Source organism: Bombus impatiens, unplaced genomic scaffold, assembly GCF_000188095.3.
Source record: "Bombus impatiens unplaced genomic scaffold, BIMP_2.2 scf_0027, whole genome shotgun sequence".
Taxonomy (NCBI): Eukaryota; Metazoa; Arthropoda; class Insecta; order Hymenoptera; family Apidae; genus Bombus; species Bombus impatiens.
The window spans coordinates 1,327,991-1,351,498 of record NT_176446.1 but is presented as its reverse complement, the minus strand read 5'-3'; the positions used below and the strand labels follow the sequence as shown (position 1 = coordinate 1,351,498).

Below are 23,508 nucleotides of genomic sequence, written 5' to 3'. Positions count from 1 at the left end.
ATTATAAAGCAAAAGTGCGTGATCTCCTGGCACCATTTTCTTCTCTGCCCGTCCTCCGAGTCCACGCTACGTGATGGATACACGAAAATGTCACAAACACGCCCCCGGGGCCAACGTGGCAATCCACCCTCTGACCATTATGCTAAACCATTGTCCACTATCTGCCTAAGATAGCCGACGGCTTAAGTCGTCCGTCTGTTCACCCTCTGCTGTATCCAGACCGTTAAAAAATCATTTTAGCCGTCAATCTTCGACCTTTCGCCTCCTTGTAGCTTTTCTTCGTGCTTTCTTACCGACTATAGCGATTCAATTACTCTCAAATGGCTGTCCACGGAATCCTAGTTCATCTTTAACATGATAGGGGATGATAGTAAAACGAGACGAATTTTTTGAAACGAGGGTAAACCGTTTTTACAGCGTGACCGTGTAGATTCCACGAAATGAAAATTGTAGAAATGTGTCAAAGACATAGGTAGATAATGTTTAAAAATCGGCGTAGTTTGTAAATTATTTAGATGGAAGAATTATTTTGGGGATTCTGTGAAATTAGAAATAATTAGAAAAATTATCGAACACCAAAGAATAATATAATCTATTAAAGACCAAGAAAAGTAGGTAAATTTTCCTATTCATCGAGATTAAAAAATTCTTTCGTAGTTTGACTTTGTAACAAAAAGCTGATACTCGTTTTATAGTCATCCTAGAAGTGATCTAAGACTAGATTATTAATGCTTTCTTATTAATAAACATGGCTGATGTTCGACTTTTTGGATAAATGCAAGTTAATTTCTAGTTCTATAGAATTTCTATAATCATGCTGTTAGAAGATTCTACAGTACGAATGCATATTTTTTTACAAGATTCTCTGCTTTCGGATACCTTTTTTCAATGTCAACTCTGATAACATTTTTCGATTGATTTTCTATTATCGCAAACATGTAGAAACGATGCGGATTAACGACCATTCGATCGAAATAACATGGACTGTGTTAAACGACAAATTATATTCAATAACGCGAACGGTGTCGTGTCTCGTTCGAGACTGGGCTTGCTTTTTTTCTATTCGTCCGACGAGGATTTCTCCGATTTCCTCCCTTTTTCTCCGGCTCTCCTCGATGCATCCACCATTATTCCGGCGTTAGGCAAATACACGAGGAGAGTCGACAAGCTCGTCCGCGCGGTTTTTGCCTCGTGAAAATTCAAATGAGAGCACGCGGCATATTGCGTTGAATCGAAATTAATGTCGCGCAACTAATTATCGGTCGAGTCATCATCGTCTCGTATCAGCTGGTTGCTAGCTCGTTCGATCGCTTCGAAACGTGCCTCCATAAATTTCTACGTCGTCAAGGAACGTATATATATATATATATATATATATATATTGCATCTGATAATTTTAATTAAATCGCTTAATGGAGGAAGATTATCATTTTTCAACGTGATCATTCTCTTGGCGAAAAAACACGACTTTCTTTTTCGAAGATGCAAGGCTGTTTCGATGGAGTTCTCGGATATTTCTATATTTCGTTAGAAGTTAGAAAACGAATGAAATAATGGAACAACTATTTTATCAACGAATTACATATTATTCAAAGGAAAAGATTTATTCTTTGTATTAAACTTTGTACAATTATACTTTGTGCGATATAGTTATCGGTATTTATCATTTTAATTAGTCGCAGTATGTAGCTGTTAATTTATTAATTTATTGACGTCTTTTACGTATGACATAAATATTCATCTATCTTTCTTTTTTTATCTATTTTCCATTTAAAGTCTTGGCTTCTAATTTATGACCATTCGAAGTCAGTGAGTTTCAATTTTTCGTTCCGACCATGCTTCGCTTTCTCACACTTTCTTATTAATCATATATTTCTACGAATTACAAACGATACTTCTAATTACAAATGATACATCTTCCTATCATATTTACTCTAAATAATTGTATTTCTACAATTCTTCGGAATCCATAGAAACGTTAATGTTTCTTGATATTTTATAGACCATCTAAATTTCGAACATTTTTCATTATTTTTTCTTACAAAATCTCGTAGAGCTAGTCGTTTCTTTGCGAACTAAATCGTTGAAATCACTGACAATCGATCGTACTCTGATATTCTTCTTTTACAAGAGATTTTCCATTCGTTCACGCGCATGTAAAATATTCTGCAGTTCTCTGACGATTAAAGGAGAAGTTTAGGGATAATCAGTACGCGTATTTCGCGTGATTTTTCAAGGCATTATCGATCATAGCGACGCGAGATGCCGGCGCGGCGTGGTGCACGAGCTTCAGGAACCACGCCAGGATCGGGTGAACAATTGCGAGGCAAAAAGCTGGAGCCGGTGCGCGGCAAGAAATTTCTAATTTGCGGTATAATTAAGGGAGACGGGGCAAAAACCATTACGGATTCTACACCGTTGTCGGAAAATCGCGAGTTCCACCTTGCGAGTACGCCCCTGCCAGTGCTATCGTACACCGTTTGGTTTTATTTGCCTGTCTCTGTAGCCGAGTGATTATTGACTAAATAATTGATTGGATATTTCTTAGATATGAAGAACGAAACAAAATAATATGAATAATTGATAACAGACAGCTCTTAGACATATTAATTAGACAGTTTTTCATTTATTATCATATCTTATTACGTTCTATTAGATAGAATAAAAGGTGTATTACTATTGGTACAAAGTGCATTGTAAATGAATGTAAATGTGTTTGTCGCAGCAATTAATATCGTAGACAATTATAATAGAAGAAAATACTTCTGAAGAATACTTTTTCTTAGTTCCCACTTTGTTTATCTTCGCGATTTCTAATTCGCTGGATTAAACGTATGTAATAACACGTTGTAAAATTGGTTACAGGTATACCATTATAACAGCCGACGAATGGGCGAAATTGATGCAATTTTACGACGTCGATTATCCGATCATCATTAAGAAGATCAACTCTGATTTCCATACGCAACCGAGTAAGTACCATTTAAAATGTACCCCAGAAAAACATTAAGAATTTTAATTTTCGCGCTAATTGGAAAATTTTACATGTTGCACCTTTAATCAATTTATATCTTAATGGCTACTAGTATACGCATAATCTACAGTTCCACGCTTTTTAACATTTTTGAATATTTTTCTGATAGAACAACCTCCATATGTATCCATCATGGGTTATAATTGGACGCGGACTGAAACGATTATAATGTATGTATGTGCAATGAGTACGGTGGTTGCACATGTTGGACGACAGAGGCCTATCAATTTCCTGGTACAGTACAGAGATCCGAAGACTGATCGTGCAATTAACGGCTTTCTCTTTCATTCCATCCTGGGACCGTTCGATCTTATCGGCAATTAATTTTCGTACGATTCCAGGGGGATCATTATGTAAACGATCGTCCCTAGGCGGATCGTTACCAGTGCTCCCCCACGTGTCTCTTTTTTCTTTTCTCTCTCTTTCTCTCTTTCTCTTTCTCTCTACAATGCGAACATGGCCAATCTAATTATCGGTACACGATCTCACGCACAGGCGTGTACAACTGCTGATTTTTCCTTTTTCCGACTTTAGCTGGATCTCTCAATACGTCTAGGATTTATTTGTGGCTTAATCGCGTCGTGGAAGTCGGAGGCATTTCTCTTGCCACGAATTTCACGTTTACACGTAACCGGATCTCCTGATCCGGTTAGAATTTATTTGTGACTTAATCGAGACGAGGAAATTGTAGGCAGTTTACTACAGGGAAATTGGAGTTTCTTTTTCTTGTGTCGTGTAAACAGCTGACTAATAGGGAGAGGAATGTCCCTGTGATTGACCAGGTATTCGCTCTTTGACTATCATTCGTTTTTTGTTACAATTTGACCAATTTCCTTTTTACGATCTTTATATATTTTTCTCGCTACGTTAGATAACACTAATAAGAATGATAGATAGTTAATGCATTAAATTAGATTTCTCTGAAAATGGGCATAATTTAAAATTCACTGCTTATATTGAATATTAAAGTTCTGTTAACGCTGAAATGTGTTTCAACAGATTGCTCAACTAAGACTTGTACCTAATTGATAGTATAAAGTTTTGCGATTTAAATTATTATTTTTAAAAGATAATTTTCCGTATGTATATTTTTAACGTGAGAATGTATGCATACATGTGTGTGAAACTGTACGTTTCCTTCGGTTCACTCTGCTCCCCTCTTGTAACCTAACCCGAGGAATAATGCCAGAAGACATTAGCCACCGATTTACATAAATACCCCTCCTACGTTTGTTCCGCTGCCATTCTCGGTTGGCTTCTCTGGCAGACCCCAAAGTGTCTCATTATAATTAAGAAGTATCCTGAAAATTAACCGACAGAAAAACCGGTGCCGTCGGGGAGATGAGTAGGTGGTGCCGGTCCAAATGGGCTTCTAAAAGTTTCTCGCCCTTGATCCTCGTGATTCGATCCCCCGGCAACAATTCTTTTCATTGCGAACAAATTTCACGGTTCTACGATCTTCTCTCCTCTTTTTTTCTTTTTACATATACAGAGTGATGCAAAAGTAGCGCAATTCGAAATTTCGAGATATTGGGTTGCAACATAAATTCACCTTGCTTTTATTATAACACAAAGCAGAGGAAAATTAGTACGTTATTTATTCCTTCATAGATATCAGCGCATTTAGAATTGTCTAATATTATTTTCAACTCTTCGTACTTGAAAAGTCCAGGCAATTACACGCAATTACTATCTTCCTAACTTTTACACAGACCACACTATTATTTATCCGAGATTGGAACAGTATATGTACATATAACACTTTCGATGATACTTCTACATATCCAACGAGATCGATTCTTCTCACACATAAAACATACGCTGTAAACTAATCCACTTTCAATCCTTTCAAACTCACCTCGACTTGCGTGCATTCTCTCTCTGCAAATTGACACGCGAATCCCAGGAAGTCGGATCAGGTTTACGCATCCTCTTGGTGAATCGGCCACGCGCAAGTCCACTTTGTCGAACGACTGATCCTTGTCGTCTAACTGGCAGGCAAATTGGGTCCCGAAGGTAGCACCAGGGGGATCTACGGACCGATGTTCACGTCGTTGGTTGCGTTGTTTGGTACCGGCGTGTCTCTCGCGTACAAGAGACCCGGAGGGCTCTAAACATCCCATTGTCTTGTCCGTCTCTCGGTCGTGGATCGTCGAGCATTTTTTTCCGTCGACATTTGTCAAGGCTCTGCCTCGTCGGGGATCGTCCAGCGGTTCATTTGAATTGCAAAGACCGCGCCTCAATGGCCCGGCGTCTCGTCCTGGGATATCCAGTAGCCGGATCGCGGATCGCCCAGATGGAGATGTCGTTTAGGGTTAAAACCGTGATCTTCTCTACACTCGCTGACTCGCGGACTCGTGCCGCTTGATCTACATCCCCGATTGATCTTCTCGTTCTACGTCTTCCTCCATCGAGATTCTGTTTTCAGCTTTTTCGTTTAGGAAATTCAGATCGTCGGCTTTGGAATCTTTATGCATGGTTTTATTGCAATTCTATCACGGGAATTGGTTGTACATATTTGACGACACGACATCGGCAATTATATTGTATTTTTAGAAAAACAGGTACGCGTTAACGCTACGTTTATATTTCCAAAAATCCATCCGTACGACACTACTGTTGCTTAGTGCGTACTACATCCTACGCTTGTCCGCATAGTGTTCTATTAAAAATATAAAGGAATCTCGAGCACAATGCAAATAAGGCTGCTATATCGCAAAGTTATGATCGCAGATGATACTACAGAAGAACGCGAAAGCTACCAAATCGCTCGAAATTGTCACTGGAAAATCCCTGCCACATGTCACACAACTCGTCTTCACCGAGCCTTACAGAAAGCACAACCGATGATAGGAAAACGCGAGCTATTCCGCTGTAGCTCGTTAGCGGTCGATCGTCTTTCGGCTGTCGTCCATTAAACGGGTGCAGTCGAACGAGGAACATTTCCTTCCCCAGGTTTTCCAGGAGCATCGTCATCATGTCGGTGGGCCGTAGATGCCCGGAGGGTGGTATTCAATCGCGTCACCTCCGGTTCTGTCAACCGAAGACCGACGAAGGATCCTCGGCTACCAGGGTTGTCGAGTGATTGATACGAGGTTGGACGGTGCCTAATGTGTCTTCGTGAACGACGAGGAAAGAAACGTGGAAAGGACCGTGGACGCGAGAGGGAGAAAGGACCACCCTTCGAGGCTTTAAGAGTGGAACGATGGTCCGGCGGAGGCTCGTTAGTCAGGGCCGTATCAGTCACCGAAAGCAACCCCCGATTTTTTGCCAACCAGTACCAAGTGCTCGGTTCTCCGCTTCGCTTTTGCCCGTTAGGACGCGTGCCCTTAAAACGAGCTAAATTGTCTGTTTGTTCTGGACTCCTGGTCTTGCTTGCCCTCTGTCCTGGCGCAGGGGTGAGAATCCTCTTTTAGACGGCCAGGTTTCCACGGAAGGATAATCTCGTTGTTGTTAATGGAATTAGCTTGCAATGGCAGAGGCGTTCGATTAATTATTAATCGAGTCTCAAGGAAGCTTAACTGATTAATCCCAATTTTTTGACAATTTGTCAGTTTCGCTTCGCAAGTAGACGATTAATGTTCAATTGTTAAGAAACAGGCGATTTACGTATACAATCGTTCATTATTATCGCAAGACGGCGTAAATAGTGGTAAATTTTAAGGCAGACTTAAAAAATAGTGTTTGCAACGTCACTGCCCTTTTCTACTCTTTATCTTATGATGTACATTAATGCAGCTTTGTAGTTGAAAAATAAAAAATACAATTCTTTCACGTTGGCGTTCCAAAAGCAACCAACGAACAGCCGAAGACCAGCTTCTAATTCAATCGAGTCATCGTAAGAAATAATTACGTTCAGATCTTGCAACTTCCTTTCACAACTTATAACACACGACATGTCATCGTAGATATGAGAGAATGCAACCATAAACGTTTCTAAGCAAACCGTCGAATCGAACCGCGTTTATTTCAACGATGGCAATTAGATCCGCTCGTTTCTATCATCTCTATCGACTCCGCCCGTTTAAGGGGTTAACGTTTCCAAAGGGTTCTTGGCCATAGCCGCAGCTTTTTTACCCCGACTGCGAAGCATGGCTCTCGAAATCGATTTCCGGGAACCGAGGGACTTTTCAATGCAATTAAAAGCGGTCCCGTGGAGAACGTCGCGTAGCCACGGTGTTTCGATTCCTTGAACGACAGTCGTAAATATCGCTTAGGCGCCAGCCGGTGTCACAAATCAGCCTTGTGTGCGCTCTCTCGTAGCTACACCAACGGCTGCTGCTGTATCGCGCAAAACCTAGGAGACGAAGGTGGACGACGAAGGCCCGGTTTCGCTACGGAATGGGGGACTTCTCTTGGCTCTGTTGCACGACCATAGCCGAACACATAGACAAAGACAGAGAGGTCTCGAATTAATATTCGGTCGGCGATTTAGATTTAGAACACGAATTTGCTGATTAGTTTCCTCCTGGTTCGGACTATGCGGTCGGACTACGCTGCACCAACCGTCCTTCCATAAATGCTCGAGCTTCGGAGAGGGGTTGTTCTCTCTCTCTCTCTTTCTCTGGCTTCCTGACTCGAGATTTAGTCTAACGCGTGGGTGGCTGAACTTACCAGGGGTCAAACGCTTCAGGAGGGACATTTGTTAGCTTTCTCCCCACTGCGACAAGTGCGCCGGACACATCTTAATATATGCATTCTACGAACGATGAACACGACTTTACGACTTGTTCTCTTGTGTTGGTGGCTGCTTTGGAAAATGAATTTTGGGCTAGGTTTTGGCCATTTTTATGATACGGGGGCGAAGGGTTTTACGGAACAAAGATATAGAGGATTGTTCTTGTTCGGCATTGTTGAAACGTGGATCCCCTTTTTCAAGGGAAGCTCGTTCTGTTCTTCTTACAGCAACGTCTTTTAATTTTTGCACAGGTTCCACGGAAGTGCAGTTATTTGTTTTAGTCTGTTCCTTTTATGTACGGTGGCTCATGAAACTGTTAGAACACATCTAGAAAACCTTCGTGTCTATACTGTATGTATTATGTGAAACATTTAAAATTTCATCTTTAATGAGACACGAATATCATTATTATATCAAGAAACAAATCTGCAGACGTATGACAGGTGATACTATCATCGTAATAGAGAGGAAAATTGGGATATTCGATAAGTTAAGAGTAGAAGATCCATTTATCGTTTGAGGAAGTTGATATGGTAGAAGTACCATAGAATTTAAAAAGAAATATCCTCTTCCGTCTGTCTCCATTTGCTATTTATTTTTTCTTTGAAAAGATGTAGCTATTTTAGATCTCACGGCCATAAGATTAGAACATCAAAGCGTCGAAACGATATTTCTTATAACAGAGAAACATGGAAATAGATTCTTCCGTGTACTATATGGCGGAGGCCGCATAAATGGCGACATTAGCCACGGACAATTAAAAGGATTCATCAGTCCGCGGCGCGGAAAATAATGTCGTAAATTAAAGTGGAAGTGGACTAGGAAAGTCGAGCAGGTCAAGTTTCGAAGGGTCGAATTAGCGACATCCTGCCGGTTTCTAGCCTTAACCTCTCTCCCTCTCTCTTTCTCTCTCCCTTTCGTCTTGCTCCTTCTCGTATCCTGCAGGATATCCCTACTTGTCTCCACGCCACGGGGGTTCTTTTCCAGCAGGATTAAATGGAGCGCCTAGATGACCGATGCTCGTCCTCTAGCTACGATCCTCTCGCGATGGGACTCGAGGGGTGGTTAGAAAACAAGATAAAACGAGGATAAAGCTCACTTAGAACCTTCCTCCCTTCGCTACTGACAACGACACGGGGGTGTCCTGCGGCACTGACAGCGAGAAGCCTTTGTTAATCCACAAGTCTAATCGGTCAGATCGCTTCGCTCGAATCTGTCCTCCTCTTTTGTCTTTGTACGTCTTTTCGACGTATGAAAATTGTGCGTTACACGAGAAAATTTTGGATCTAGGCTTATCTTTAATTTAATGCCATGAATTTCCTACCGATTTTATTCGCAACATTAAACGCATCGCATACCTGTCTTCTTTATTCGTAAAGAGATTGTAGATACTTATGAAATCTTATGCTTTTACGAACGTAATGAAGCAAATGGAATTTAAACGAAGTTTAGTTCCACGTACTAAATATTGTAAGAAGTAGGTGTACCATACTTCAAATATTTCATACATTTTTGCATGTGCGCGTTGCATAGATTTTCGCACGTTGAACGTTTTCGGTGAATTTTCTCGCAGATCGAAATGTTCCATATGTTTCTCATTAGACAAATAAAGATCGCCATTGCTCGTCAGAGTCCCTGGAATCACAGTATTTTCATATTTTACATTTTCTCGCTATATATGATATAGTAGGCGAATTAATCATTATGAAGAAAAGAAAGGGAATATTTTTTCAACATAATGTTCGTGTCTAATAATCGTATAAATTGTGTACGCGCGTAAGATTCATATTTATGATACCGAAAAAATAGTACAAGTACAGCTCGTATTACGAGTGGGAAAGGGGTTAAAATACAGCGTTCTTGGGGAACATCTGCTTAAATCGGGCGAAAACCACGTTTGTCGTTTAATTAACCCGTCGATCGGGGATCCATTAGCGGGATCAGAGATCCTTTCGATTTTCTCGAAACACGTAGTCCCGGTTGCGGGACCGGGAACCGCGTGTAATGCTCCACTTTTAAGCCCCGATTACACGCGCAGCCAGCTTCCAGCTTTCTGGTGTGTAAGAGGATTATATTTCGACTTTGTTGTGGCGCTCGAAGACGTTCGTTAGCGAAATCGTTACGGCGACGATCTTCTCCTTCTTCGGCAGCCGAGCATCGTTAGAGCCACCCAAAACGCGAAACCACGCTCCTTGGATTCTCTAAAATCCATCCTTTCCGCTTTCCTCTCGTCCTCAACACAGTATAGTCAACGATCTCTCCTTCTTGGTTGATTATAACAACGAGAATTCAATTTTCTTCTATGTCGTTTACGCGAAACGCTTACGCAAGTGCAAAAATTAAGATGCTGTTTCAAATTTAATCCTTCAGTCGCGTACGATTTTCGTACATTTCTGTGTAAAATCGCGGATCAAATTTGTACCCTGTCAGCCATAAATATTTAGACGTTTGGCGGTATCAATATAAATTCTATGCTCTCCGTTGCTTTAATTTTCTCATTATCTTGTTATAAATTGATTCGTATAATATTTGCCGCTTATAACGTGAAATTCTGTAATAAATGTAAATGAAGTAAAATTTGTTGGAGTTTTGGAATAATTGTAAGTAGGTTTAGTTCTAATAATTATGACTGGCAGTATATCTCGTATAAGTTTACCATAAGTGGCTTTTAATGCGATACAAGAATGCTTCCATCAAATTCACTCTTTCACTGTGGAGCACGACGGAAAATATACATTTTTTAAATCTACGTTCTTTGTCACGACGCATGAGTCGTATTTCCATACGAAGAGTGCGTATCAACCAATAGACAAATAATTATTCGAAATGCCTATAAAACAATCTTTTGTAACATGATTATTGCGGCGCATCATTTTAATCCACAGTGAAAGGGATAGCGGAATAAACAGAACGCGATTTCGGCGCCGCCCTCGGCTACAGGTTTAAGAAGGTGAAGGAGCATTGACAGATTAAATCGTGCAGTTTATGGAACGTGGAAAAATCATTATTTACTTCCTGCCGGTGATCCGAGCGCGGAAGAACTCGAAGCATATTCGAGGGTGGATGAGGGTGACTCGTCGAGGGGTTGGGAAACATCAATCTTTCATTCACTGGACGAATTCGATGTTATGAATGAAAGTCGTGCCAGTCTTTTAATATAATGTCGCGCCGCCTGTCCTCGGTGTCTTAACGTGCCTTCGATTTTGATCGAAGACCTACGAAATTTCGCGTGCTAGTCGAATCATGTTACTCTGATATTGGTAGAAGATTTACAAGTATTGCTACGTATCGGTGATATTGGACATTTTTGGTCTAATCTTAAAACCTTTCATTGGGATAGATAGATAAGATGTTTTCTTGACGTTAGTTGGAATTGTTTCTCGATTCACTGTTGTTTAATTATCCCGATCTGTTACTGGCCTTTAACCATATATGAAACAATTTGAGTGGATATTATAATTTAATGACACACACACAATATATTCGTGTCATTAGTATCTAAATTTCAGTAGTATTACTGATATTGTTACTGAAGTTTTACAAGTATCGTGTTTTGTATTGGTTTGACGTGTAATTTACATTCGATCTTAAGTTTCTGTATCTTCTTATTCGTAAACTCTCAATCGTAATCATTGGAAGATAGCTGACACGTATACTATTTATACGGACCGTACGAACGCGAAGTTTTCATCTCGAAATACGAACGTATTAACACATTTCGCGTTGATTGAGTAAAAGTACATCCATTACACGCGAAATTCTGCCGATTTAATGTTACCCTTTAAGGAGATTTTCTAGAAATATCGCGATTGAAAATTACTCTGTAGAAAAATTTGAAATCAAAATTGATAAAAGAAAAAAGAAAAGAAATACTTTTCTGTGACCAGCTGTTTTAAGTGATAAGATAAAAAAGGCGTATTTTTACGTGACCGACGCGAAATGTGTTAAGACAAATTAGATCGTACAGGTCTGTCGTCGAAACTCTCCTGGCGGAATGCTTTTTCTTCAAAATTCTGATTGCCCGGAGAATAAGTTTCCCAGAAAGACATTTCGAAGGGATTTGATTTTCTGGAACCGAGGCTGGAAGCTCGTCGATCATCCGATTTCACGGAGCAGTATGAGTTTCCTGCAAGCGTCCCGCCCAATTCTGTTTTTTCTCTTTTCGCCGATTTTTACCCCGTGTGTTTCTCTTTTTTCCCCCTCCTCGGTTCTCCTTTCCCCATCTTACTATTAAGCCGATCTCCCTCGTTTCTGTGTCACGGCAGCTCTTCCTGCGGGACGTCCGACACGGCTGTCCGTGTGTTCTTTTGATTTATCGACCTTAATTAGTCGAGGATTCTATGAAAATTGCTAATGCGCTGCCCCGTCGCGTTTCTTTGCTTCTACCTTGTATGCGTCGACTCGAATTTGCCACGACCAGTTAGGACTGTTTGTCAAAAGCCTCGAATCGATTCCTTTTAACATCTTTGGCCAAACACACGAGAGAACATGAAATAGGAAATTATATTTTTCTCCACTCGTCGCGTGACGAATAGAATTTAGATCGTCGTTTTCTTCTTTGCGCTCCAATTTTATTTTCCCTCTCTTCCTTAACATCTTTTGCATGATCGATATGGTAAAAAAAGAAATTTGTTACTGAATTTATATTCTTCTTTCCTCCTTGGCAATGATAGTTTCTTGAGCAAAAGGACGAAGAAAGTTAAGTCAAGTCTAAAATTGCAGTCTTTCCTTTCACTGATAGCTTTTTCAAGTTTTTGCAAGTTGCTTCTTGGCGAATTAAGAGATTCTGTAACCGACGAAATATCTCGAACGCGTTACTTGGATCAACTTTCGGACCCAGGTGCATAGTTCTCCGGAGGATTGCGACTCCCTTTCGTCTTTCTATCCCTACGAAATTTCCTAATTAATTTCGAACGTAGCAGCGTCACGGTGTAATTGATTTCGACGATAATAATCGTTCGGTGACAACGTGATCGTTACTTTGATTACTAGCGGAATCTTCTCCGAAGTTAGGTCCAGCGATCGATCACGCGAGGCTTAAGAAATCATTTTTGCCAACCAATTACTCAGACGAATTAGTTATCAAATATCGGTAATATCGAATACGATAGAATCGAATCACTCGCTTCTTGTATTTCAAAGTGTTTTACTTTAGAATTCTCAAACATAATGACGAACGCTCGAGTAATTTGAAATTTTTGATCGACAGAGTATAACAGAAAGGAAGAACAAAGGGCAGAAGAACATTTTTCTCATTCTTCGCTGAGAAACTATTCGTCGTCTTGTCGAAAATTACACGGCCAATCGCATCGGGAACTCGAAGAAAAGTTCGATTCGTCGTCCCACGAGGGATTTCGACCCGGGCCGTTTCCATGCACGCGATAAAATCCGAAGGAATCGGTGGTCGCCTATGAAACTTCTCGAGACTTGATCCTGTCCAAGTTTTTGTCCCCTCTCAACTATCCGTTTATGGTTTGACTGCCCTCGGATGGCACTTTAGGGAAATACAGGAGGAAAGCCACGCTAGCGTTTGGCTCTATTGGCAACTAGTAGAGCCTATTGTGTATTATTAGCCAATAAAACTCACTTGCTGTTTGCTCGAGACACGCGTGAATGATCCTTCGAATTCCTCTTCTGGTTTCCCAGCCATTTCCATTCTCTTTGATGCATTTCCTTTTGTTTTCCCACTTGGTAATTCTTCTCTTCTACGGTTTTAAGCTGTCCGCTTAACCCTCGAACGATCACGGATCACATTAGGATATAATATAGGCGATTTTGGTCATTTTTCTGTCTATTGACACAAAGTGGTAGGTTTTAGAAGTTTATTTTCACATATACGTAAAGTAGCTTTCTCTCGTTTTTATTACAAAGTACAACGTTTTCTTACGAAATTTATCGAACACTGGCTATCAGAGGAAATTTTTAACCGTCGACCGATGTGACGCGGTTTAAGTAATTAACTAGCAAACAGCTCGGTTCGCTAATTAGGCAAAGAAACACGCTGGTAGGGAAAATAGAAAACGTATAATTAAAAATATACCGTGTCCAGTTGAAGGTTTTATTCCAATTATGGATTAGCTTCTTTTAATATAATGTCATACTTTCGTGACACGAACTATAGAGTTAAGATTCGACACATACAGATTATGTTTCTAACAAAGTTTAGTGCCAGCTTTAATTTCAGCTTAGTAACTTTCCAAACGGTATATCAACATTTTTCGAACTGAATAATAAAATGTTTTGCGTCAGGCTCAATGTGACGATAGTAAATCGTTCATCGTCGCTCAAGTTGCTACTAAAAGGATCATAATTACACCGGTAACAAGCGGTGCAATCGTGGATTTCGGTTTGTAGGAAGTCGTAGTGGTTTCCAGAAAGGAGGAGAGGGTCGATGGAACAGCTACTCCGAATGAATTCAAATGTCCACCCTTGGACCTCCAATTACGGAACGGTGCATGAGGGTGCACGATAGGATCGTTTGCTATCGAGTTTAATCGGAAATACGACGAACCTAAGCTAATCAGGGATGCGTAGGGCTGACTGAGAATCACCGACTACCCGGGACACCCCTTTTCCAAGTCTTTTAACCCTCTCGTCGTCTAGTTCTGCAAAATCACCCCTTTCGAAGATCGATCGGTTACATCTTTCTGAACTACACTGAAATTTCTCTTACTTTCAAACTCTTTTTCGTTCAATACCTTGTATTTTCATCTTCATCGAGCGATAACGAGACCCTTGTAAACTCACAGTCAGACAGCACATCACAACTACTCACGGTTCTTCGATCAAGTTAAAGTTTGGCCTGTTTCTTTTTACAGGATATAATAATAGGTGAGTCGTACGATGAACAACATTTTTCATGCGTTTCAAATTCCCGAGAAACGTGTCTCCTTCCTCGAAAGAATGTTTCCTTTGCTTCTTCGAAGATCTTTTCGCACTTTTCCATCTAACTCGCCTCTGATCTCTCCAATGAATTTCGAGAATTTACAGTGGACTAGGAAACCGTGTATGCAGATCCGACGCATAATTATTGCGGTATTTCTAAACTCCTGCAAATAGTTACTGATTGGAAGAGAAGAATTTACGTAAAATTTGATCGTAACCCGAATACAAACTTCGAATACGATGGATCAGTCGTTCGCTTGATAACTTCCATTGATTCTCGCGTTTCGTACGAAACCAACGGATGTTCTGACATGTACTTGCGAACAAGAATGTACGACAAATATTTTTTACAAGCTTCGTGTCCCCGAAGAAACGCCTCTCCTCCGAAAGAACGTGTTCCTTGATCGTCCAAGAATCTGGAGACAGGCTACACCTAGTTTGGGACAGGTCGTCGGCCGCCGGGTCATTGTTCGAGGGGTGGTTGGTGTTCTTGCAGTGTGTTCACGTGGACGAGCGCGATACCACGGCCACGGAACTCGTGGTAATTAGGGCTGTGGCGGCGCAGGGTGGTGGACATTCGAATTCATTCGAGGTCAGAGCGTTCCTCGTGGGGGTTTACCCTGCAGCCCCTTTAGCGGAAAACTGTCTGAACATGACGTAACGCTCCTGAAAGCCGGGCCGGATAGGAGCTGTTCGGCCTGGTTTTTGCGCTGTCCGGCCAGCAACAATGGCCGCTTCTTACGCGGCTCTGGTCACCGTATATTATTAATTACTGTATTAATCTCGCCGACCGTAAGCAATCTATTATACACGAGGATAAGAGCCACCGAGAGCCACGGCAGCGTCGTCGAAACGCCCACACCCGCACCGTGTCTCCCACCCTCTTTCACCACCCCTCTGATCTGGTTCCTCTGTGACTTTGTAACTTCGACGCTCGAGGGGGTGTCGATGTAATCTGACCCACGCTGGTGTTAACGAAGGGTGGCTTCGGAAAGGGTGTTAAAGGAATCTTGAAATTGGCCGTGGTGTGACCGCCTCACCGGTACTTGACGCTCTTAGGCGAAAGGGGTGGAGTTAAGGGGATCGATTCCGTGAAGGTGTCGGAAGGGTGTTGCGGTAGATTCTACGCAGATTGCTTTCTTCGTTTTTTTTCTCACTGCGAGTGGGTTTAAGAGGATTTTTTGTTAGTTTTGCCTTCCTTTTTAATTATTTTCTTTCAACTACAGCGTGGAATCTAAATAAAGACTCGTCTGCGTATTGCGAAGAATGTACTTTACTCTTCACGCTTACTCTACTTACATCGCTGTACTATCAATTTCGCTGTAACAAGAGTATCGATTACCAAGTCCTTTTGAAATACCGGTTAGAAAGCAAGTAAGATTTACTGCTCCTACTCGAAGGCAAAGATCACCAGAGCTTGCCAGATACCTGTCTGAAACTCCAAAATCGTAACACCCAGCCACCTGACAAATTTTCTGCAATTCCGCCTACGAAATCCATATTCCTTTAATCATATTCCTCCCTTTGCGTTTCAGGTTTGTGCGCGGCGTGTATGCTGGTGAGAGTGGAGCAAGAACGTCTGGAGAGTCTCAAGTACGACAGGGCGACGATTTATATAAAGTGCGTGGAGGATAACGAGGATACGAAGTTGGAAAACGATTTCGAGGTGAGGGATGGAATAAAAATCCATAGATTCGATCCTCTGGAATTCGGACGAAGATCACGAAGGGACGGACGAAGGAGAGAGGAAGAGAGCGCTGGAAGAGTAAATTATTCGACTGGAGACGGAGAGACAACGGATTTTTGTTAATGGGCCGACGTGCCGAGTCACCAGAGTGTCTTGAAACCGGTCCATCGTTTCAGATTGATGTCGGTCGATAAGGAGATTGGCTCCATCTCATTCATTTCACGATAATAATCGTCATTACGTTTCCACGACCTTATGGCCAGCTGCTTCATCTCTCTGCTCGTCCGCGCGCTCTTTTATTTTTCTGCGCCTCTCGTTGCTCGTGTCGAGCATCGAAACGGTATCGGGGCGTCACGAGCTCGAGAATAGATGTTCAAAATGACGCGCACGATTTCCTGATGTTCAAATAGATTTTTTAATTCGATCGCAGGTGGCGGCCAAGAGACCAAAGATGGAGAATACGAGGCCGTCGAGGACTAGGCGGAACTTGAAAGGATCGCACGAGTTGAAAGTATCGTCGGAGATTACGTTGAAGGAGCTAAAGCTAATGGTAAGCGTGTATTCTTTGATAATTATACGAGAGAAGTATTTTTGATAAAACTGACTTTCTATCATCGTGTGTTTCTATTACCAAAAACCGTATGAATAAAAGATTCCATATTGTAAGTGTCAATTATGAATACCAAATTTGATAGTAGACGATTAGTTGCGTGGTCCACTGAATATCAAAAATGCTGCTTTATAAACGGCGTATAACGTGACTACCATGTTTCTATGCTTAAAAAATCCTCGTCTGTTCGATCGAACAAAGAAGCAAACGAATTCCACGATAATAGAGATTCTTCCCGTCGGCATTTCACCAACTAAACAAACATAATTTGCTGAATTTTAACGCGTTGCCGGCGATCGATCGTAGTTGCTGTGAATGACAGTGATCGCGGGATAATTGAATGAAAATTGCTCGCAGCCGTTTTACGAGGGCTGACCGTTTCCGACGAGGTAACAGCGAAGAGGAAAGAGAAACCCTCCTAAAATCGGACACCCTGTAAGCAGGTTGTTCGTTGGTTCGTTCAGTGGACGAAAGTAGTAAAGCCGTAGTTATGGCTGGTTAGCATATGCCCGAGCTCCGGCAGTGTGCTTAAACTATTAAGCGTATTTATATTGCGAGGCTGTGGCCATCTCCTTCTCCTTCTCCGAGGCCACCGGCAAAAACCCGAAAGAGCATAAACCTCGCGCTAATAACAGGCCTTCTCGACTTCTCCACTCCACTTCACTCCACTTCGCTCCACTCTGGCCCTTCCATTCCGGTGGCTGTTCAATTCTATCTTTTCCTCTCTTTCTCTGCGTGTCTCTTCCTTGCTCTTGTCACGTGTTTTCGCGTAATTTAGTCATGCAAAAGCTCGCATCGAGAGCTTGGAAAGGCTGATTGCAACCGGTGGATTTGAAGGAACTTTTCGCCATGAATTTAGATCTATTTCTTGGAACATTCAAAGTCAAGGGAATGGAATATTAAAATAAGAGTCCTGTACAATAATTCTTTAAACCGATGATATTGGTAGATGGAGGAATCGCGCGTTATAAATTGTGGATTTTTCTTTTACGGTCGCGTAATTCTTCTTCGATGGATAACTCGGAATTTTTCAAATCTCATTTGTTTTATTATCGTACTCGCCGCTGCTGCGCGAACGTATTTATTAATACTTGTAGCTCGTGACTTGTAAAATGTTGCATTCGAAAGTTTTGCCAGTAAAAATACAATGTTATCACATGGTCCGGATAAAGAAACAGGGCTCGTATCTTCGGAGATAAAAGTCACGACTTCTATTATCTCGTTAAAAACCATCCGCAAGAAGGAATATCTAAAAAGATGTATTAAAATTGCAGTTTGGCCGGAAACTTCTGGCAGGCACTTATGTTTTATTACGACCACAAGGATGAACAAGAGGAGCAATCTACCCTGAGTAGCAGTCTCTCTACTATTCACCAACGGGTTAACGAATTTTTCTCCACGGGTTTCCCGCAAAAAACCACGTCGGCAAAAAGGACAAAACGTAGCTCGTCTCAGTTTTACCGCAATAATTGCCGCAGCCTGCCAGTAGTAAAACTCTTAAATTTAAGCCGGCGTATCTCTCGTGTCTGTTCGAGGGGATCGTGCCTAGGTCATTTTCCAGCTAGCGGAGGATCCAGGCTGATCGATGGATCGTCGAACAGTCGAAGATTAGACGATACCGGTTGGAAAGTATCAGAGGCGGACTAAAGGGTGCCGGTTGTTGGCGGATCGAGCCGCGTTTGACAGAAACGACAGTTGTTGGTGTTTTTATCGGTTGGCAAAAATGCACGAATTTCATGGTCGGATGCGGACAAGTCGCGAGCAAGCAAGCAAATCGGGACAATAGCCGGTGCGCCTCGGTCGTCGATCGTTTTACGTAATCGTCGTAACGCCGATTGCCACCTGTAAATATTACTTTCTATCCACATTCTGTGTCACTATTCTTGCTTCGGATCTTTTGTGGTTTCTTTTGGGACTGAGAAAGGATCGGCCTTTTTTATTTTTGGTAATTATAAAGCGAGGAAAATCGATATCGTCCGGCAAAAGAAAATGAAGACTTTGTTGAGAAATTGTATCAGGTTGGCGCACATGCAGGGATTAGTGTTTTTTATTCTTTTAACTGCGGAAATAGAAGAGTCGATATTGTTTGAAGCTGAGAAGAAAAAGTTTCTTGAAAAAGTCTCTTCAAACTGTATTGTATTGTGTTGGCGCGTACGCAAGGATACTGTTCTTTTTTTGTTAATTTTATTGTGTTCCAAAATATTATTCGTTTTATTCCAAATATAGGAAGGAAAGGTAAAAGACTGGTCGGAACATAGGGCAATCTTTCAGCTTCTTCCCTTTCTACTTCGCAACCTTGTTAAACTGATCTCTATTTATCGGTTTGGTCGAGCACCTCTCGTGCCCAGAGAAGACCTTAACGAGGAAGCATCGGTTTCTTGACCCAACCAATCATTTCTCCTCTTGCCTCTGCTTATTTTTTTCATTTCCTCGTTTCCCCACGGTAAACGCTGGTATTATCTCGTAACTTTCGTCACTTCAACTTCTCGATGGAGTTCTTTGTCAAGGTTTTCAGGTCTCAAATTAGGGCTTACGAGAATCCTCTACAAGATCTACAGTTCGATGTTCGAAGATTGTTCTTCGACCAACATTTTTCCCGAAGAAATTTTGTTTCAGGAACGTCCGCTCGAAGATACAGGATGTATGTTTTCTAGAATAAAAGCTGTGGATCGAAGATTTATCGAATGTGGGTGTAACGGAACTAATTTTTGGAATTTAAAATCAATTTCACAGGAGACGTTTGTGCCGCGTCACCGTCAACTCAATCAGCCCACAGAGATTTCTAAGTCCTACAAGAAACCGTCCTTCCGATACTCCATCTAAAACCATCAATGGCAGAACGCCATTCAGCTTTAGCCCCGAGAGTAATTCTTTTTTGTATTGTTTGCTTCGAATTCCAAAATTACATCTTTTCATTGGGCTATCAATTTTTCAAATTGCTCTCGTAGCTTTTTCCTCCCTTCGTCTAACTTCCATCGTATTTAAAAGATGAAAAGTTTCGCTCGACGTAAATACAGTCAAAGTATAATTCTTTTCTAAATCGTTCACTTCGCTTCGGTCTTCCTCCTCTTTGCTCTTCTTCCTCTTTGCTGTTGCTGCTCTGGCCGGTTACTCGCTCGTAAAACAGAAACCTGCACGTTTACCCCGGCACTGGGGAAGTTGGTCCTCGTTCCTTCCTCGAGAAGTTGAACGGAGGGTAAACGCGAAACCGCTTCTCGAACGCGGCTTCCACAAATTAAGCAATTACCCGGACGCATGCTCCGCGATTCCGAGTTCGAGACGCGGTCCTTTCCTTCGGTTTCTTTTCCCTTCTCGCGGTCCGCTTTGGAGTTCGATGCGCGGAGAAGGAGGTGCACAAGCCGCTGGAATTTTCTACGTTCTTGGAATTTGTTGCCTTCGCCAATCATTTCCCATGGGTCACGTTGAGAGTATTTTTACGTTAACTCGCCACTGCCACGCGAACTTTATATGTTTTCTCGCGATAAATGGGAATATACCACGCCATAGTAAGTACCTAACTTTCGAAAATTATTTTATCGTATGCAGCCATACATTTTTGCGTTTCTTTTCAGACGATGCAAATTTGCGGTGCTGGCCCCTACGATCAACATCTGATGTTGGGCGAACACGAATTGACCGATCACAGTCAGAGTCTTGCGGCGCTTGGCATATTTCCTGGGGCACTTCTCACCTTGAAGGTAGGATAATTCGAAAGAAACGCTCGTTAATCGAATATATTTGAAGGAATTTCCTTTTTCAAAAATTCATTCGATTTTTAAGGACACCACATAGAGATACATTTACGCTAACGTTCATGAGACATCATTTAGAAAAGCGCTACGAGCTAACTCGCATTGAAAATCGTTTCTTGACTCCAACTTCTTCTAACGCGTTAGAGAAATCATACAATTTTTCTCCTAAACAAATCTTTCTCCTGTCTGTAACCCTCTCCGAGTTAGCTTCCAAGCAACTGAACTTCAAAGGGTGATTCCACCCCTTAAACTCGAATTACCCAAGCTAAAGAGAAATACACGTCTAATATCTTTGGCTGTTCTCCGAGTCTGTAAAGTGTAATCCGAATCGAGCTATCCGCGACCTTTTCTCGCGAGGAAATTTCCCACGTTGCTCGAGCACGTTCTACATGGGAAAAAGCGTGGAAAAATAATCAAGAGAAAAGATCCTTGAATCGCGTGCTCAGTCAGTTCTTTGATTGGCATTGTCACTTTTTCGTATCGGCTTCCTTTAACCGTGAAATTTTAACGCAATTAACGAGAATTTCCTTCGTAAGTGACGCAATTGTTTCGCCAATAAGACAAACCATAGGACCATCTCTGTCTGTTATTTTTGGTATCTCATTCCTCGCATGGAAGCATCCGAACAAGACCCTTCAGGATCGTTCGAGGGGTCCAACAGGCTACAAGGTCTGCGAGGAAGCCGAAATGCGATGCTTCCTGTTTTCGATTTACACAATTATTTATCCAGTTCGTATATTTTTCATTGTACTAACTTTACTTTAATTTAGTTGTAACATTATGGCGAGGTGAAGTTTCGGGAGAGTCGTTCTTTGTTCCTTTTGTACTATTTAGTATAATCATTATGACAATTATACTCAGGGGTTTTTCGTATGAAAAGAGTCTTTCTTGCTCAATGAGAATTATATTCAGACGTTTCTTAGCTATGATTCTTAACTATTTACGACTGCGTACGCTCATGCTCTCTCATTTTCTACTTTTTTACGTTTTTTTTTCACTCGACGCAGTTATTCTTAAAAAGCACTTAATCGAGTCTGAGTTTAAAACCCTCGATAACTGTATACTCTTTATTCGCATGATAATTTCAAATACTTTTGCACCTGCGGAACAAGTATCCTTCGTTTGCGTATCCATCGTTGTGTTCTTGATATGTTTCACATAAATTCTAACATTATCGTGGAACGAATATCATTTCAAACAATAAGAATCTCGCGAGACGAATAATACTTGAAAGAATTAAACAGTCTTACATATTTTCTATCCACCTGAGTTTCCTCGTACCTGTCGATGTTTGCGAACGTTTGGTCGGTAGTTGGAAATCAATTATCGCTGTCGAAACTGATTGCTAGACTCGAGTGATTATGTGAAAAATCCGGCAAAGATACGATCGACGTGAGGCGAGTAGTAGCGTGGTCTGGAGAGAGATAGAAAGAGAAGGAGAGAGGAAACTGGGCGTGCTCGACAAGTTCGATAAATAGATAGCGGTACGTAAATGTGTAGAACCGGGCATAACTCGCGGCTTAGTCAGCCATCGCATTCGCCACGGCAGACCGTGATCAATTCCAACTTTTTTCATCCTGGACAGACTTTTTCCCGGCGAAACGGCGGATTAACGCATTAGCGGTCCCGATTTCAAACATCCTAATTCCTACGTATCGTTTGAATTTTTCTCTCTCGACGTCGATCAGCCCTGACAGACCACTTTGTCAATCGATAAGTTGATCAGAATATTACAGAATCTCCATTACGTTGATTCTCCGTGTTATTTTCATTTAGACTCTCTACACGGTTACATGAACGTGGTATTTTAACATGGTTGAGCGATAATTTCCTTTCGATCGTTCGTCTTCCACGGCGTTTCCTTTTCACCAAATTTCGCTGTTTTTGATCAAGTGGATTTTGTGTAGCGAAGTGTTAATCGTAGTCAGGGCGATACGTTTGTCGTGGAGGGGGGAGGGCAGCGGACAGTGACAAACAGGTGCAATTTAGATTTAAGATCTAACTACCGTTTCCTTTAAGCCGGAGACAATGGATAACTAACGCCGGCAATGGTCCAAGATAACGGGAAGACCGCCGATTTTGTCTTGGGATTAGTTGAGAACGTCGCCTCTCGAGATTAGATGTGTTAATTGGCCTCTTACCAGAGAAACGTTACCTCCGGAGATTCTACCTCGAAAAATCTTCCTTATCCGCTGAAACGCGCCCGATAACCACCCTCTCGATGCTCCAAAACGCGTGTCAACTTTTAATCCTGATCATATACGATATTTCATTTCAATTGGTTCGTCGCTGATAATTTTTGTTACGGTTTCATACATACTAGCTAAAAATATATCTACATTGGTGTAATTAATAGAAGCTTGATCTTGTTTTTAAATCGTCAATTATCGTAGATTTTAAACATCGATGGATCATTGAATAATCTGGATTGCTATGAACCCATCTTCGTAAATCTACCTGCGATATAGTGAGCGTTTCGTCCAAGATCTGCTAGTATGGACTCTTCAGTAAGGCTCTCACCTAACAGACCGATACCTTAAACAGGTGTTTTCTACCTGCGATATAATTCGCTTTTAACAAAAATGAAATGATACGCCAGAAGGTGGATATTCAAGGATTGAAATATTTTTCGAACGTATCGTCGTTCCAAAAACGGCTAAATCAAAAAATACGTCGTGCGCGATTGATCCTCTTTGCATCGATAAAATGGCAAAAGACAAGTTGATACAGCAGACTCGCGATTCGAGAAACGGAGGGATCTTAAAGGGATGGTAAGTCATGTGAGGATCCGCGATTCTGCCGGCTGCATATCTGGCAGTTCGCGCGGTCCACGAGGATCGAAGATTCAGCCAAAAATTCGGC

General features: G+C 41.6%; 1 protein-coding gene across 3 annotated transcripts in view; it reads left to right on the top strand.

The window, feature by feature from the left end:
- Nucleotides 1-23,508, top strand: part of LOC100745959 (ubiquitin carboxyl-terminal hydrolase 48) — a 76,064-nt gene that overhangs the window by 21,713 nt on the left and 30,843 nt on the right. For all 3 annotated transcript variants that reach the window (XM_024368112.2, XM_003484886.3, XM_024368099.1), the window contains 4 exons: nucleotides 2,866-2,972; nucleotides 16,133-16,263; nucleotides 16,715-16,834; nucleotides 20,467-20,592. In XM_024368112.2, coding sequence (XP_024223880.1) covers nucleotides 2,866-2,972; nucleotides 16,133-16,263; nucleotides 16,715-16,834; nucleotides 20,467-20,592 — 484 coding nt within the window. The remainder of the gene's footprint in view (nucleotides 1-2,865; nucleotides 2,973-16,132; nucleotides 16,264-16,714; nucleotides 16,835-20,466; nucleotides 20,593-23,508) is intronic.